The sequence below is a fragment of the Macaca fascicularis genome, chromosome 20, assembly GCF_037993035.2.
Source record: "Macaca fascicularis isolate 582-1 chromosome 20, T2T-MFA8v1.1".
Lineage (NCBI taxonomy): Eukaryota > Metazoa > Chordata > Mammalia > Primates > Cercopithecidae > Macaca > Macaca fascicularis.
Window position 1 is genome coordinate 4,539,291 of NC_088394.1, and position 18,131 is coordinate 4,557,421.

The window sequence follows — 18,131 nt, forward strand, 5'->3', positions numbered from 1 at the left end:
AAAGAGAGAAGCCTAAATATTTTTTTACATTTGATGTTCATAAATTCTTTCAGACAAAAGTGACACAAGGATCCAAATATAAAGTGAAGTCTCAGGGGCATGTGCTTCCCTTGCTTCAGTGCACCCCTCCAAGGACCGGGGCTTCATGAACAAGTAAAATCAAACAAAATAAACACTTTCATTGATAACTGTTAACAGACAACAGTTTTTTATATTAGGAGAACAATCTTCAAGGCAGGGGGATTATTTAATCTAATTTCAAGAGATAAAACAACGGACACTCAAAAGTCACACCAGCAAAATTATAATCTAATTTCAAGGGATAAAACAATGGACACTCAAAAGTCACACCAGCAAAGTTATAATCTAATTTTACGAATTAACTTACTGGAATTCCAAGGAGCTGGGGATCTACAGGCTGCCGGAAAGGTAATGACTCTGGGTCCTGTCGATACAGTGCTTCTAGGGTCGGCATCAGGGCCTGGCGTAACTCCTCTGGTTTAAAGACTGCAGAGAAAACATCAAAAAAAGACACTCTGTAAAAGGTGCTCAGATCCCTCCTACCTCACATTTAAAACGGAATCCTGGCTGCTGTGACGTCCCAACCATGATGCTCCTAAGGCACTCGAGGGGCTCTCGTCCATCACCATAAGGACTAAAGCTTCTGAAAACACACTAGTGTCAGAACTGCGTTCAGGTTGAGAGGCAAAATACAACGAGAAGTTTGCATCTTCTATGAAAGGTTTCCAACATTTAAAAACTTGCTGAAAAAGAAAGTAAAGCTAACTCCCAAATCTGTCTCATTCATCAAACTGGGTGGCAAATAAAGCCATTTCAGGCTGGGCGTGGTGGCTCACATCTGTAATCCCAGCACTTTGAGAGACTGAGGCGGGCAGATCACCTGAGGTCAGGAGTTCAAGACCAGCCTGACCAATGTAGTGAAACCTTGTCTCTACTAAAAACACAAAATTAGCCGTGTGTGTGGGAGGGGCCTACAAGCCCAGCTACTCGAGAGGCTGAGACAGGAGAATCGCTTGAACCCAGGAGATGGAGGCTGCAGTGAGCCGAGATGGCGCCACTGCTTGGGCAACGAGAGCAAAACTCTGTCTCAAAAAAAAAAAAAAAAAAAAGAAAAAAAAAAAAAGTCATTTCATTGGAAGGGACCTTAAAAGATCCTCTGAGGAAAGTCTTTTTATTCTTGGCTAAATTAAATTCAGGCCACTAGAGACAAATGGTTTTGAATCTCATAAACGTAAACAGTAATAGAGATACAAAATAAAGCATTTTAATAAAAAGTTCCATATTGCTACTCCCACATTTACTAATGCGAATTTCTCCAACCCCTCAGCCACCTCACTGCCTACTACATTTTCTATTGTCACTAATACAAACATAAATACTGGCTGCCAAATACATTCAAGATGGTACATTCATACAAACCCTCAATGAGTATGGGAACAGGTGCCGGGGAAGTTGCTCGGTGTGGGAGGCCGGCCAGTCAGCAGGCAGCGTGTCATGACCCAACCTGGCTCATGTTCACTCACACAGAGAAGAAACTGGAGGCAAAGATGTCTCAGGCATTCTGATGCCTTGGCTTACAAGTGACACGTATTTTTTTGTGTTCTTGTAATTTTTAATTTATTATTTTTGAGACAAAGTCTCACTCTGTTGCCCAGGTTGGGGGACACTGGCATAATCTCAGCTCACTGCAGCTTCAACCTCCCAGGTTCAAGTCATCCTCCTGCCTCAGTCTCGGGAGTAACTGGGACTACAGGTGTGTGCTACCATGCCTGACTCATTTTTAAATTTTTTTGTGGAGATGAGGTCTCACTATGTTGTCCAGGCTGGTCTTGAACTCCTGAGCTCAAGCATTCCCCCCTGCCTCAGCCTTCCAAAGTGCTGAGGTTACGGGCATTGAGCTATCGTGCCCAGGTTTTTTTGAGACAGAGTCTTGCTCTCTCACCCAGGCTGGAGTGCAGTGATACGATCTTGGCTCACAGCAACCTCTGCCTCCTGGGTTCAAGCGATTCTCCTGCATCAGCCTCTCGAGTAGCTGGAATTACAGGTGCCCACCACCACGCCCAGCTGATTTTTGTATTTTTAGTAGAGATGGGGTTTCACCATGTTGGCCAGGCTGGTCTCAAACTCCTGACCTCAAATGATCCACCTGCCCTGGCCTTCTAAAGTGCTGGGATTACAGGCACGAGCCACTGTGCCTAGCCATCATGGCCAGCTCATTTTATATTTTCAGAGACAGAGTCCTGCTCTGTCGCCCAGGCTGGAGTGCAATGTGGCGCCATCATAGCCACTGCATCCACTAACTCCTGGGCTCAAGTGATCTTGTGGTATTAGTATGTTGCCCAGGCTGGTGGTATTGAACTCTCGGCCTCAAGTGATTCCAGCCTCTCAAAGCAATTAAGATTATAGGTGTGAGCCACTGGGGCCTGGTCCGTTTTTTGTATCTTGAAAATATTTTTTTTTTTGAAATGGAGTTTTGCTCTTGTTGCCTAGGCTAGAGTGCAATGGCACGAACTCAGTTCAGTGCAACCTCCGCCTCCCGGGTTCAAGCGATTCTCCTGCGTCAGCCTTCCGAGTAGTTGGCATTACAGGCGTGTGCCACCACACCCAGCTAATTTTGTATTTTTAGTAGAGACTGGGTTTCTCCATATTGGTCAGGCTGGTGTCGAACTCCCGACCTCAGGTGATCTGCTCTCCTCAGCCTCCCAAAGTGCTGGGATTACAGGTGTGAGCCACCGCCCCCAGCTGAAAAGATTTCTTACAACAGATAAGTGGGAAACTGTAATTTAAAAATCAGATTAAAATATGGTAAACATTTAAAGTTCCAGTTGGGAAGGGGCAAGTATGAGGTACATGGGTCTGCCATCAATTTTGTGTGGGGTGGAGATGGTCTAACTTGACAAATTCTAGAAAGCGCCATCTGATTCCTAACTGGTGAAAGCAAAAGTTAAAATTCGAAGGAAAACCCCATTTGTTTAACAGGCTCACTTTAGAGATGAAAACAGGCGCACCAAGAACATGCCTCAGGGCTCATTCCCATCAGAGCCCAGGATCCAGACTCTTGACCAGCCTCCGCAGACACCACCTCCTCTCTAGGGCACCTGGCTGCTTGAGACCTCCGAGAGCGGCTTGAGGTCTGGGCAACCCGGTAAAAACCCCGAGATGCAGCACTCAAGCACACGGTCCCCAGCACTTGAAAGTGCAAAGGCCTGGTCTAGGGTGCAGATGTGCCCTTCCGAAGCATCAGAAACACACATCCTTGCTTCACACTAACTCCTTTCTTCTGTTTTATGCAGAGATGAAGTAGCATTTGGTAGTCTTTGAATAACTCATTATAAGAAAACAATTATGTAACGAATAGCCTTTTGATTTCTCTAAATGAGGGACTGGCAAATTATGACCAACAGGCCAAATGTCGCCAGCTGCTTGCTTTTCTGTATGGCCCAAGAGCTAACAATGGATTTCACATTCTTTAACGTTTGGCAGAAAAAAAAGAAAAGAATATTATTTCATGACATGTGAAAATCACACAAAATTCAAAGTGTTAGTCTCCAAAAATACAGCTTTATTGGTGCATAGCTATGCTCATTCGTTCATATAGGATCTGTAGCTGCCTCCGCACCACAGTGGCAGCACTGAGAAGTGGTAACAGAGGCCTCAGGATGCACAAAGCCCACAGCATGGAACACCAGGCCTCTGCACGGAGAAGGCCTGCAGACCCTGTTCTAGACCCTGTCACCGCCCCAGTGGTAATTGGGAGTGACAGGGCCTGAAACAAGGGTCACTTTGGTTGACCATTTATTCATTCATTAAATAACTATTCAAATTCCCTGCTGAGGAGAGCATTTTCTCTCTCTCTTTTTTTTTTTGAGACGGAGTTTCGCCCTTGCCCAGGCTGGAGCGCAGTGGTGCGATCTCGTACAGGCGTGAGCCACTGCACCCGGCCGAGGAGAGCATTTTCAAACTCCTGTCTTTACCAGCACCTTTCTGTAAGAAGATCCCATATGTGCAGAAGTGAAGTCAGGAGTGTGTGTGAACTGCACACGCGGCAGGGTTGCTGCAGCGCACCAGCAGCTCCCAAAAATGCGTCTCTCAGGCCCTTGGAGGCTGCTGTCTCATATCTCAGTCCCCAGCCCCTGTGACTACTGAAATTTCACCAAATGAGAAATTTCACCAAATGAATAATATTACAAAAAATAAAAACTCAGTTCCTCGGTCACCCTGGTCACTTTTTTTTTTTTTTTTTTTTGAGACAGAGTCTTGCTCTGTCGCCCAGGCTGGAGTGCAGTGGTGCAATCTCTGCTCACTGCAAGCTCCGCCTCCCGAGTTCACGCCATTCTCCTGCCTCAGCCTCCCGAGTAGCTGGGACTACAGGCACCTGCCACCGCGCCCGGCTAATTTTTTGTATTTTTAGTAGAGACGGGGTTTCACCGTGTTAGCCAGGATGGTCTCAATCTCCTGACCTCGTGATCCACCTGCCTCGTCCTCCCAAAGTGCTCGGATTATGGGCGTGAGCCCCCGCGCCCAGCCACCCTGGTCACATTTTAGGTGCTCAAGTTATCTATGTACTGTAAGATGAAAATTATTTCATCAAAACTGAAACTTTTTTTTTTTTTTTGAGACGAGGTCTTCTGGAGTACAGCAGTATAATCACAGCTCACTGCATGCAACCTTGACCTTCTAGGCTCAAGCAACTCTCCTAACTTTGTCTCATGAGTAGCAAGGACTATAAGCGTGCCACAACCAGCTATATTTTTATTTTTTCTGTAGACACAGGGTCTCACCATGTTGCCCAGGCTGGTCTTGAACTCTGGCCCTCAAGTGATCCTCCAAAAGTGCTGGAATTGCAGGTGTGACCCCCCCAATGCCCAGCTTGAAACAATTTTGTTTTGTTTTGAGATGAAGTTTCTCTCTTGTTGCCCAGTCTGGAGTGCAATGGCACGGTCTCAGCTCCCTGCAACCTCCGCCTCCTGGGTTCAAGTGATTCTTCTGCCTCAGCCTCCCAAGTAGCTGGGATTACAGGCATGCGCCACCATGCCCAACTAATTTCTGTATTTTTAGTAGAGACAGGGTTTCACCATGCTGGCCAGGCTGGTCTGGAACGCCTGAGCTCAGGTGGTCTGCCCGCCTCGGCCTCCCAAAGTGCTGGGGTTACAGGTGTGAGCCCCACGCCCGGCCTGAAACAACTTCTACAACACTAGATCATCATTTGCCTTTTGCGCTACGTCAGACATCTGCACAGATGGGAAAAAGCAATCTTTCTTTTTTTGAGATGGAGTCTCACTCCACTGCCCAGGCTGCAGTGCAGTGGCGTGATCTCGGCTCACTGCAACCTCCGCCTCCTGGGTTCAAGTGATTCTCCTGCCTCAGCCTCCTGAGTAGCTGGGACTACAGGTGAATGCTGCCACACCCGGCTAAAAAGCAAAAGCAAAGGAAATGAAAGCCAACATCATCAAACTCTATTGTTATCATACGCTGCTGCTGCTGTACAGTCCCAAGAAAAAAATACCAGCCATGCTTAAGAAAATTTGTTTAAAAAAATTTTTTTTTTTTTTGGTAGAGATGGGTTCTTGCTATGTTGCCCAGGCTGCTTTGAACTCCTGGCCTCAAGTATCCCTCCTGCCTTAGCCTCCCAAAGTCCTTGGATTACAGGCATGAGCCACTGCTTCCAGCCAAGAAAAAATATTCTTTATTTTTGAGACAGGGTCTCACTCTCTCATCCAGGCTAGAATGCACTGGCACAATCATGGTTCACTGCAGCCTCAACCTCTTCGGCTCAAGCAATCCTCCCACCTCAGCCTTCTGAGCCACTGGGACCACAGGTGCACTACCACACCTGGCTAGTTTTTAAATTGTTTTATAGAGACAGGGTCTTACTACACTGCCCAGGCTGGTCTTGAACTCCTGGCTGTAAGTGATCCTCCTGTCTTGGCCTCCCAAAGAGCTGGGATTATAGGTGGGAGCCACTGTGCCAACTCATTTCTTAGTTATTTTTGAGACAGGGCCTTGCTCTGTTGTCCAGGTTGGAGTCCAACAGTGCCATCACAGCTTGCTGCAGCCTTGGACCCCTGAGCTCAAGTGATCCTGTTGCCCCAGCCTCCTGAGTAGCCAGGACTACAGGCATGCACCACCACACTTGGCTAATTTTTAATTTTTTGTAGAGACAGGGTCTTACTATGTTGCTCAGGCTGGTCTTGAACTCCTGGCTTCAAGTGATCCTCCCACTTCGGCCTTTCAAAGTGCTGAGAATACAGACGTGAGCTACCACACCTGGCCGAAAAAATATTCTTGACGAGGTGGTAAGAAGTATTCCTTGTATTAAAGCTCAGCCTTTGGTACATCTTTTTTTTTTTTTTTTGAGACGGAGTCTCACTCTGTCGCCCAGGCTGGACTGCAGTGGCGCGATCTCGGCTCACCGCAAGCTCTGCCTCCCGGGTTCATGCCATTCTCCTGCTTCAGTCTCCCGAGTAGCTGGGACTACAAGTGCCCGCCACCATGCCTGGCTAATTTTTTATATTTTGTTTAGTAGAGACGGGGTTTCACCGTGTTAGCCAGGATGGTCTTGATCTCCTGACCTCGTGATCCGCCCGCCTCGGCCTCCCAAAATGCTGGGATTACAGGCTTGAGCCACCGCGCCTGGCCTCCTGGTACATGTCTTTTAGTCTGTGTGATGAAATATTCAGTGTATCTCATCACACAGAATAAAAGATGTGTGCTGCATATGCACAGTGGCCACATTAGGAGGCAGTACTTGTGCAAGTGTCAGAATTTACAGCTGAAGTAGCTGCTTGCCCTCATGGACCCCTTAAAACTTTCAAGAATGACTGAGAGATAAGCTATAGTTACTAACTCTAGTTATATGTCAGACATTTTCTCAGAAATGAACAAAGAGGGACAGTTACTTCAAGGACAACTGACAATATTTGTTGCCAATGATAAAATCTGGACTTTCATTAAAAAATCAAATGTTTTGGAAAACTTGTACATGGGCTTGAAATCGTCTCAAAATTTATTATTACTATTACTTTTTGAGACAGGGCCTCACTCTGTCACCCAGGCTGGAGTACAGTGGCATGATCATGGCTCACTGCATCTTTGTCCTCCCAGGCTCAGGTGATTCTCCCACTTCAACATCTTGAGTAGCTGCAGCTACAGGCATGCACTACCCATGCCCAGCTTTTTTTTTTTTTTTTTTTTTTTTTTTTTTTTTTAAATAGAGATTAGGTTTCGCCATGTTGCCTAGGCTGGTCTTGAACTCCTGAGCTCCAGGCTAGAGTGCAGTGGTACAATCATAGACCCTGAATTCCTGGGCTCAAGCAAACTTTCCCCCTCAGCCTCCCAAAATGCTGAGATTACAGGCGTGAGCCACCACGCACGCCCTGCTTTTCAAAGTTGTTAAGACTTGTTTGAAGAGACTGATGGTGGTATTAACAAATGTGATTTTTTTTTTGACACTGTATAGTGAAATATGTTAACATATGGAAAATCTGCAGAACTTAGGGTCAATTGAAAAAAAAATAATGCAAGCACAAACCATCCATTCCAAGTACAAGATGGATCAATGGATTCTAATGTCATAGAGTATGAAATATCCAGTGCTACAGATTCTGGTTCAATGTCGTAACTAACCTTTAAGAAACTTTCACTGGTTTAATTTTGGTATAGTATCAAAGACTAACCACAATCAGCTGAAAAGGCTATGAAAATACTTCTCCCTTTACCAACTACAGGATTTTCTTCACACACTTCAACCAAAATAACCAATCACAACACAGTAAATGCAGAGGCAGATGCCCTTAATAACATCATTATTCTTATTTTTGTTTTGGAAAAATTATTTTTCATATAAATGTTTTCTATGGGTGCCATGTAACAGACTATTTTATTTTATTTTATTTTATTTTTTTTTTTTGAGACGGAGTCTAGCTCTGTTGCCCAGGCTGGAGTGCAGTGGCCGGATCTCAGCTCACTGCAAGCCCCGCCTCCCGGGTTCACGCCATTCTCCTGCCTCAGCCTCCCGAGTAGCTGGGAGTACAGGTGCCCGCCACCTCGCCCGGCTAATTTTTTTTTTTTTTGTATTTTAGTAGAGACGGGGTTTCACCGTGTTAGCCAGGATGGTCTCGATCTCCTGAACTCGTGATCCGCCCGTCTCGGCCTCCCAAAGTGCTGGGATTACAGGCTTGAGCCACCGCGCCCGGCCAACAGACTATTTTAAATGAACTAAATATTTAAAAATTTTTCTCTTTTTTTTGAGACAATAATCTTACTTTGTCTCCTAGGCTAGAGTGCAGTGATGTGATCTGGGCTCACTGTAGCCTCAAACTTATAGGCTCAGGCGATCCTGCTGCTTCCGCTGTAGCGTGCACCACCACACTTAGCTAATTTTATTTTAGTTTTGTAGAGATGGAGTCTTGCTATGTTGCTCAGGCTGGTTTTGAAATCCCGGCATAAGCAAACCTCTCATCAAGGCCTCCCAAAGTGCTGGGATTACAGGTGTGAGCCCTGTACTCAAATTTCTCAATTTTAATTTCCAATAGAGTAAGCAATGATAGGTAATCCACACAAACAACAACTCTCTGGGGCCCTCAATTTCTAAGAGCATAAAAAGCCCTAAGATTCACTGTACTCCACACTCTCGAGGGTCCCGTTCCAGCTGCAGAGTAACATGGTCTCAGTCTCTAACATTTCTCTGCAATCCTTCCCAAAAGTGTCATCTGTAGCCTTGGACTTTCTGAGTCCCAACTCCCATTTCTAAAGTTCACTTGACAATTTTCTGATACCCTGTTATCTCTTTACTTTGGATACATCTCAAATGGATTCCATCCAACTTCCACTGTGAGGCGGGCTTATCCCACACATCTCAGACCCCAAAGCTGCCTAACCTACCCCTCCCCATGTCTCCCTACATGGGGTCCCTAGGCACCACCCTGCCCCTCACTCTGCATGCTCAGCTTCCTCACTGCACCAGCAGAAAACTGCCTCCAGCTCACCCCTGTGCTGTCATAATGATCATTTTCCTTAAATTACGGCTTTTTTGGTTATTTTCCCACTCACATACATCACTGGTTCTTTACACTTTTATGAGTAAAGCCAAGCTCCTTAGCCTGCTCAAGGACCCAGACACATTTCAACCCTGGCCCCTGCCAGCATCATCTCAGAAGACAGCTCTGCAGCCAGGGTGGCCTCAGAGTCATAGCTCATCTCTCACTCCTACTATAAGCCCCACAGGCACAGGGCTGGGGTCCTGCTCAGCCTCAGTGTTTCTGCAAGGGAAAGTCTGTGGAATGGCAGGCAAGAAAGGTAAAAGGGCAGATAGAATTACGTTTCTACTTTAGCTTCTAATCCTCCACGTGGAATCCCAACACCGTGGAAAAGCAGCATGGTTTAATAAGGTAATGAATAAACAGCCTACTTTTTTTGCGTGGCTGCGAAGGAGATGTTGACTGAGAGGCTGTGCCGTTAGTGCTACTCTCTTCTTCCTCTTTAACTTCTACTTTCACTTCAGGTTTCTTTTCATCCACTTCCATTGGTTCCGATTTCTGCTCTGCTGTGTCTGTTTCTTCTTTAACTTGGGAAGCTCCTTGCAAATCCTCCTCCATCATCTTGAGAAAAACATTACAGATAACACACAAATATTAAACACCTTTATGTTACCTCAGCCTCACTGGAAGGCTCTTACAAGCCTAAGATGGGTTTGTTAAAACCTTCCTCTAGTCAGAGTTGCATTTATGATTCCTCTTCTCTTTCAGAAGAAGAAATAAAGTACTTGGTGTTCATTAAGTCACTTCAATACAGAGTCAGTGCAATTATGGTCCTAAATTTAAAAGTGATTTTTTTTTTTTTTTTTTTGAGATGGAGTCTGACACCCAGGCTGGAGTGCAGTGGCATGATCTTGGCTCACTGCAACCTCCGCCTCCTGGGTTCAAGCAATTCTCCTGCCTCAGCCTCCTGAGTAGCTGGGATTACAGGTGCGTGCCACCATGCTTGGCTAATTTTTTGTATTTCTGGTAGAGATGGGGTTTCATCATGTTGGCCAGGCTGGTCTCAAACTCCTGACCTCAAGTGATCCACCCGCCTCGGCCTCCCAAAGTGCTGGGATTACAGGCATGAGCCACAATGCCCAGCCTAATTTAAAAGTTTTTAAATGTAAAAGTGCTTTAAAAATTGCACATACTCAGATTTTTCACGTACAGATATTTCTTAATTTGGAATAAGAATCTCCTTGAAAGCTGGGGCAGGGACCAAAAGTCTTTTTCAGAGGCAGGAGGTGTGGTATGAGACAGGAAGGAGCACTGGGGACTGTGGCTAACTGGAGAACCCGCCACAGCTGGTGTTTACAACCAGACTGTTGTCACACAGGGATGCAGGCACAATGCTGAAAGCATCTCATTTTTCAAGAAAAGCCAGAAATCTAGAGTTTTATTTGCAATTTCCTGATTTTTAAGGTATTGTGTGGGCCAAACACATTTACAGGCTGGATCCAGCCCACGGTCTGCCAGTTTTCAGCTTCTGTCATAGGTTAATTAGTAAATGAATCCACCACCCCTTCTGTAGTCTACCTCTGCAGAACTAGAAATGAATGGAGAACATCAAATAAAAGGCTGTTGGATGATTCAAATATTTCAAATATAGGCCAGTATTCTTCATTTCTGGCAAAATAAACCCACCCCTCATATTTAAAAATGAAAAAACCAAGCTGTTTTAAATCAGTTTCCTACATACTGAACTCTGAACCCACATTCAACCAGAATATTTTAACTAAAGTCAGGGATACCCATGGCAGGCTCCAAGCCTCGCCCAAGGACACCTGGGGGAAGTTGTGACACACAGCCATCAACACATTCCTAGGGAGCAGCACCCACCTCAGACCTGGGCTCCCCTTTGGATTCACCAGGATCGGGCTCAGTGTCCTCCGTCTGGGTCTCCACCTTCATTTCCAGCACAGGTACGTCAGGTCCTGGCTGCTGGGAATTGGTTTCTGCACTGGCCACCGAGGAGGGGGTAGGGACCCTGTTATCAATGCTGGCTGCTGCCTGGGAAAGCTGTGAAAAAACCAAAAGCACTGACTTCAGTAAGCAAGGCAACATAAATGATCTTCAACTATGCTGCTCATGCAACCTACAATTTCCCGTTAAGACTTCTCAATACTGATCCAGCAGGTGCCCTTCTGTGAAACCAAAGAACAGAGGTTAAAGTAGGAATAAGTTCTAGAGGGAGGCAACAGCAGCCAGAGGCACAACTCAGGTCTTGCCACAAAGGTAGAGGAAACAGCAGAGCTTTTCAAACTTTGATATAAAATTATTTTCTCGAAGTTTTCTAGCTAAATCATGAAACTTCATATTTTGAAATTAATTCCCTTCAATACGGTGGTTAACGTGTATGGTAAAAGGCTGAATTATGAATGTCTAAGCACATCTGAAGGGAGGGAAATCAAGCGCTTACCCAAAGACAGAGTGTTATCCAGCCTGTGTGAACGGTAGGAACACGGGGGCTGGGGGAGTAAATGAACATCACAAGAAGGAACCACTAAAAGAATTCCTAGCTTGCAAATTCTTACTCAATGGAGTTGTTTTTTTTTTTTTTTTTGAGACGGAGTCTCGCTCTGTCACCTAGGCTGGAGTGCAACGGCGTGATCTCAGCTCAATACAATTTCTGCCTCCTAGGCTGAGGCGATTCTCCCGCCTCAGCTTCCCGAGTAGCTGGGAATACAGGCACCCGCCATCATGCCTGGCTAATTTTTGTGGAGACAAGGTTTCACAATTTTGGCCAGGCTGGTCTCGAACTCTTGACCTCCGGTGATCCACCCACCTCAGCCTCCCAAAGTGGTGGGATTACAGGCGTGAACCACCGTGCCCAGCCTCAATGGAGTTTTAAGTAAACAAACAAAAGATGACAATGCCTCGCTCTGTAGCCCAGGCTGGAGTACAGTGGTGCGATCTTGGCTCACTGTAACCTGCACCTGCTAGGCTCAAGTGATCTTCCCACCTAAGCCTTCTGAGTGGCTGGGACTACAGGCACACACCACCATACTTGTCTAGTTAAAATTTTTTTTTTTTTGTAGAGACGAGGTCTCACTATGTTGCCCAGGTTGGTCTTGAACTCATGGGCTCAAGTGATTCTCCCACCTTGTCCTCCCAAGGTGCTGAAATTACAGGCGTGAACCACTGCACCTGGCCCGACAGACAATTTTTATGGGAAAATAATTTTCTAAGAGTCTTGACCCAAAAACAGCAGACAGAGAGAGGCTTACCGGTGTGCCAGGAGGCTGGGCGTGCACAGGCGTCGGCTGTTGCTGCGACGACTGAGGGGTAGCCACAGATGGGGGCTGAACTGGGGTTTGAGGTTGTGGGGTCACCTGGGCCTGGGCTGCTGCTTGGACTGTAGGAGTGCTCTGCGTTTGCGTAGCACTGGGCACTGAGCCAGGAGTCGGGGTGGGAGTCTGCCCAGAAGATGACACAGGAGTTGATGGCTGAGTGGCAGCTGCTGGCTGGGGAGGAGTCATCCCAGGTGGTGTCGTGTGCTGGAGAGATGGCATGCCAGCAGCCGTGGAAGCAGGAGGCGGTGTTGGGTGCAATGGTGACTGTGTCACTGGAGGGCAAGGCAGCTGGCTGGCCTGAGGCCCTAGCATGTTGAGAGGGTTAGGAAGAGCAGCACCAGGCACCTGTCCCTATAAGAATTGGACAGAGTATGTTAAACTTATTTCCCACGTTTGAAAATGTGACAAAACATTTGAAAAATTAAATGTATGACTTTTTTTTTCTTGTTTTTTTTGAGACAGAGTTTCACTCTTGTCGCCCAGGCTGGAATACAATGGTGCTATCTTGGCTCACTGCAGCCTCCGTCTCCCGGGTTCAAGCAATTCTCCTTTCTCAGCTTTTTGAGTAGCAGGGATTACAGGTGCCCACCACCACGCCCGGCTAATTTTTGTATGTGTATTTTTATTTTTAAATTTTTATTTATTTATTTATTTATTTATTTTTTGAGACTCCATTCTGTCATCCAGGCTGGAGTGCAGTGGTGCAATCTCAGCTCACTGCAAGCTCCGCCTCCCGGGTTCACGCCATTCTCCTGCCTCAGCCTCCCGAGTAGCTGGGACTACAGGCACCCGCCACCACGCCCGGCTAATTTTTTGTATTTTTACTAGAGACGGGGTTTCACCATGTTAGCCAGGATGATCTCGATCTCCTGACCTCGTGATCTGCCCGCCTCGGCCTCCCAAAGTGCTGGGATTACAGGCGTGAGCCACAGCGCCCAGCACAATTTTTGTATTTTTAGTACAGATGGGGTTTCACTATGTTGGCCAGGCTGGTCTTGAAGTCCTGACCTCAAGTGTTCCTCCCACCTCGGCCTCCCAAAGTGCTGGGATTACAGGGGTGAGCCACTGCGCCCAGCCAAATGTATAGAAATTTAATCACATTTTCTTGGGAGTATTCTGTTTGTGAAAATTCATTGAGCTATACACTTGTAATGTGCACTCCTCAATAATGATAAAACTATACACATTTCTTATAGTCTGATTTATATAATTAAAATAACCATTGAAACTTATGGCTTAAACAAACACATCTACAGCAGTCCCCTCATATCCACTTGGATACATTCCAAGACCCCCATTCTTGGAATGCCTGAAACTGCAGATAGTACGGAACCTGGTATTTACCCAGATTTTTTGGATCTGACAACCAAGGTGGACACTCAGTGACTAACAGGCAGATAGTGTCTACGGTGTGGAAATGCTGGACAAATAAATGATTCATATCTCTGGTGGCACAGAGTGGATGGTGAGGGAGTTCATCATGCAAGTTGGAATGGCACTCAATTTAAAATCTTTTTTTTTTTTTTTAAGACAGAGTCTCTCTCTGTCAGCCAGGCTGGAGTGCAATGGCATGATCTTGGCTCACTGCAACCTCCACCTCCCGGGTTCAAACGATTCTCCTGCCTCAGCCTCTTCAGCAGCTGGGATTATAGGCATGCACCACCATGCCTGGCTAATTAATTTAAAACTTATGAATTGTTTATTCCCAGAATTTTCCATTTAATATTTTTGGACCACAGTTGACCCCAGGTAACTGAAACCTCAGAAAGTGAAAAGGCAGATCAGGGGGCTACCGTACATTGACTCAGCCTATAAGCTTCATGTACTCAGTGTTCTTTAACATTTTCTAAGCTTAGCTTAGAAAAAGGTATTTTTTTTTAAGTTGCTCCTTACCTGGGAACTATAAAATAAATAAAAATAAGAAAAAAAGTTATTGACCATAAATATATACATCCATAAGTACCCTTCCTTAACAATTAAAAATTAAAAAACATTCTGAAACACACACAGACACACACACACACAAAATTAGTTACTGAAAGAGAACTGTTCCAGTGCAGTGGTTCTATACTGGGCAGGCACTTCAGAATTATTTGTGAACATTTTAAAAATGATTCTGAATCACTGTTCTAGAGCAAGGGTTGGCAAAATCCCAGGGCCAAACACACTGAGCTGCTTGTTTCTGTAAATAAAGCTTTATTGGCACACAGCCACCTCATTTATGTAGCATGGCAGCTTCTGCACTACAAGAACAGAAGTAAATGAAAACCAAAACTGAATGGCCTGCAAAGCTGAAAATATTTAGTATCTGGCCCTTTACATGAAGTTTGCTGATCCCTGTTCTAGAGCAATGAAATGTTACGGAAAATTAAGAATAATTATTTAGTGAGGAAATCTAATATATAATAATGACTTATGCTGCATTATTTCACATTAAAAACTCAAAACAAGGCTGGGTGCAGCAGCTTACGCCTGTAATCCCAGCACTTTGGGAGGCCGAGGTGGGTGGATTACCTGATGTCAGATTGAGATCAGTCTGGCCAACATGGTGAAACCCCATCTTTACTAAACACACACACACACACACACACACACACCCATCTCTACTAAACACACACACACACACACACACGCTGGGTGTGGTGGCGCGCGTCTGTAATCCCAGGTACTTGGCAGCCTTAGGCAGGAGAATCGCTTGAACCTGCGGCTCTGAATCTGTGGAGATTGCAGAGCTGAGATCGCACCAGCCTGGACAACAGAGTGAGACGCAGTCTCAAACAAAACAAAACAAAACCACCAACTTAAAACAAGAATTTTATCTTTTAGGGAGGATTTGGTCTGTTTTAAATACATGTGTATTTTGTATACAGTAGCAATCATATGCACTACAACAAAAGAGGAAAAAAAAGGAATAAATGGAAAATCATTTTCTTCAGCTCTAGATTGAGAAATTAAAAACATTCAACAAGAAGAGAAATACTGAAATGATTCTATTAGCTTGACTTCACCTGGCAGTGGGGACAGGCCAAAAGATACGAAAGCCGAATCACCAAAAGTGAATTCACGGATCCTTCTCACTCCCTTTTTAAAATCCTCATGTCAGCCGGGCGCAGTGGCTCAAGCCTGTAATCCCAGCACTTTGGGAGGCCAAGACGGGTGGATCACGAGGTCAGGACATCGAGACCATCCTGGCTAACCCGGTGAAACCCCGTCTCTACTAAAAAATACAAAAAACTAGCCGGGCTAGGTGGGGGGGGCCTGTAGTTCCAGCTACTCGGGAGGCTGAGGCAGGAGAATGGCGTAAACCCGGGAGGTGGAGCTTGCAGTGAGCTGAGATCCGGCCACTGCAGTCTAGCCTGGGCGACAGAGCGAGACTCTGTCTCAACAACAACAACAACAAAATCCTTATGTCTCTCAGAGTCACATTAAACTCAGAATTTAAAATACACAAACAAAAAATAGGAAAACAAAAACCCCAAGATCAAAACACAAAAGCATACAAACTAAAAAATGTAAATCCATTACTACTTTTGCATATAGTTAACTCAGAGAGGATAAGAAAAAGTCCAAACAAGGTAAGGACTACAAGACAAAGGTGGGGAAAATAAAAGAGATGCTGATACACAGAAATGAAATGTGCATTGTGGAATTTTAATTTCCACAAAGGAAGACAGGAAAAAACAAAACAAAACAAAACACCTTAAAATGAGAATTTTATCTTTTAGGGAGCACGGTTCCCAGTGGGGCACAGTACCTGTGACACGCCTGTTTGGGCTGGCGGCTGCCCCATGCCCACACTCATCGCCCCGCTGGATGGCGGGAACTGGTTCTGTGGCAGAAACTGGCTCTGAGCAGGAGCCTGGGCCATCATGTTGTTGCTGTGTGCACCCATCATGTTTGGAGGCTGAGGCATTCGGGAAGGAGAAATGGCCATCTACAAGACAACAAGCACCACCAGAACTGTAGTTCCAAAGCTGACAGCCAGAGTTTTCAAGGTGAGCCAGAATGATCCAAGGCCTCACAACCCCAGAGGATGCCAAGCACAGGGCTCACATCCTGCCCTTCCTCATGGGAAGAGATCCCCACTTGCTAAGAACTCCCAGGCTCCTGGGCACTTTACACACTTTCTCAGGCAATCTCTCAAATGAGCCAGCTTCAAAATGTCCTCTGAATAGAAATCAATAGCAGACTATAATTTAAAATTTAACACATGCCTGCCTATGAGTTCTCTAAAGTGTTTAGAAAGCAGCCTCGGAAGAGCGAGCTCTCAGTCAATAGATGCTGACAATTCCCTGCTGGCCACATATCTGAGGCTGCCTTCTCCAGCCTTGGAACTGCCACATTCTCACAAAGTCACACATTCCTATGAATTTGTTATTCCAATAAAATAACTAACAGTCAAATAATTCTGTGTAGTAATGAAGATAATTTTTAAAGGAGAGATGAAAGAAATAAAGCAAAACCCAAATTCAAAGAAAGAACCACGGGATTCCCAAGTGACATGAATTCTGCTGCTTAATGTTCCATGTGAGAGGAGGGCTATCTGCAGCACAGCTAAAGAGAACACTTACCCCTGGCACTGAGCCCATGCTGTTCATCTGGACAGAGTGGTTCATTGGGGAGGCTGCACGAGGTCCCATGGGTGCTTGTGGCAACTGGACGTTCCCCAAGGACATGGGGTTAAACGAATTCATCCCTGTAAATGTACCCACAATGGTTCATTAGGAAAAGCACCCACAGGAAAACAGAATTACAACTTGCTAAATAAACTCTAAGTAAAATAAGATGGAACACACAGGCAACAGAAGACTGAAAAGCAATCACTCAATTAATCAATGAAGATGATGAAGGAACAGACTTCTCCACATCCAGAGAAAATGGCATCAATGTGGGGGTGGTGAGGGTGGCACGGTGAGGGGTTCGAGGGAAGGACAAGGACATGAAGGCATAAGGTTGGGTAACACAGGAACAAGTAAGTGAGACATTAAATGAGGCTGAGGTAGAGCTGAGCCAGAGGACAGAATACCGAACAAAGTATCATAGTAACAAAGAGGGTGAGGAGGTGCCCTGAAAGGACAGCACCCCCACAATCTACAGAAGAGATGTTTCCAGAGACCAGGGCAAGCTTCTGTGCACACCCATACCTAATGCCTCTGGAGCAGCTGGCGCCCATAACTGAGGCTTCCCAGCTCTCTGCTGGGTTTACATTCATTGTTAGAATCTGTGCTAAGACTCCAAACATTCTTTTAATTTTGCAAGCACTTTAAGCATTAAGAAGTGCCCAAGGGTCAGCCATCCTCAACCCCAGCCTCCTGTAGTTTACAGGAGCAACGCATCACTGAAAGACACTTCACAGCCAGTAAGTGTCTCCAGACTGTGGTGTCTAGTTCCTTCCAATTTATAACAATACTCTGTAAACTCTGAGTCTAAAGAAGCACCAGTTCAAATAAGTCTTAGGACCAACACTAAAATCTGAGAGAATTTCTGGAAGGTGTTGCCTTAGCGGTGCTGTAGTCATGAGAAGGCTCGAAGGATGACTCTCTCACGGAGCACTACCTTCAACGACTACCCAGAAATGGTACCTTCAAATAACTGAGTGCCAGTGCAGACCAGGAAGACTTTCCAGGGAGTCTGTAATGTAACCTTCCCCTCTCCTTGAGAATTTTTTTAAACAAAATGAAAAACAATTACTAAGGAACAGCATTTAAACAAATCTGTATTTACCCAGATGTGCTGGTAGGGAGGATGCTAAGTGCATAACCAGAAAACATCTATTTCAATATTCTGCTGGTAAACA

General features: G+C 45.5%; 1 protein-coding gene across 5 annotated transcripts in view; it reads right to left on the reverse strand.

The window, feature by feature from the left end:
* CREBBP (CREB binding protein) overlaps window positions 1-18,131 on the reverse strand; it is a 157,069-nt gene that overhangs the window by 36,419 nt on the left and 102,519 nt on the right. For all 5 annotated transcript variants that reach the window (XM_005591098.4, XM_015442334.4, XM_005591099.5 and 2 more), the window contains 6 exons: window positions 16,906-17,030; window positions 16,089-16,268; window positions 12,269-12,685; window positions 10,881-11,060; window positions 9,431-9,620; window positions 389-507 (listed from right to left, as the gene is read on the reverse strand). In XM_005591098.4, coding sequence (XP_005591155.2) covers window positions 389-507; window positions 9,431-9,620; window positions 10,881-11,060; window positions 12,269-12,685; window positions 16,089-16,268; window positions 16,906-17,030 — 1,211 coding nt within the window. The remainder of the gene's footprint in view (window positions 1-388; window positions 508-9,430; window positions 9,621-10,880; window positions 11,061-12,268; window positions 12,686-16,088; window positions 16,269-16,905; window positions 17,031-18,131) is intronic.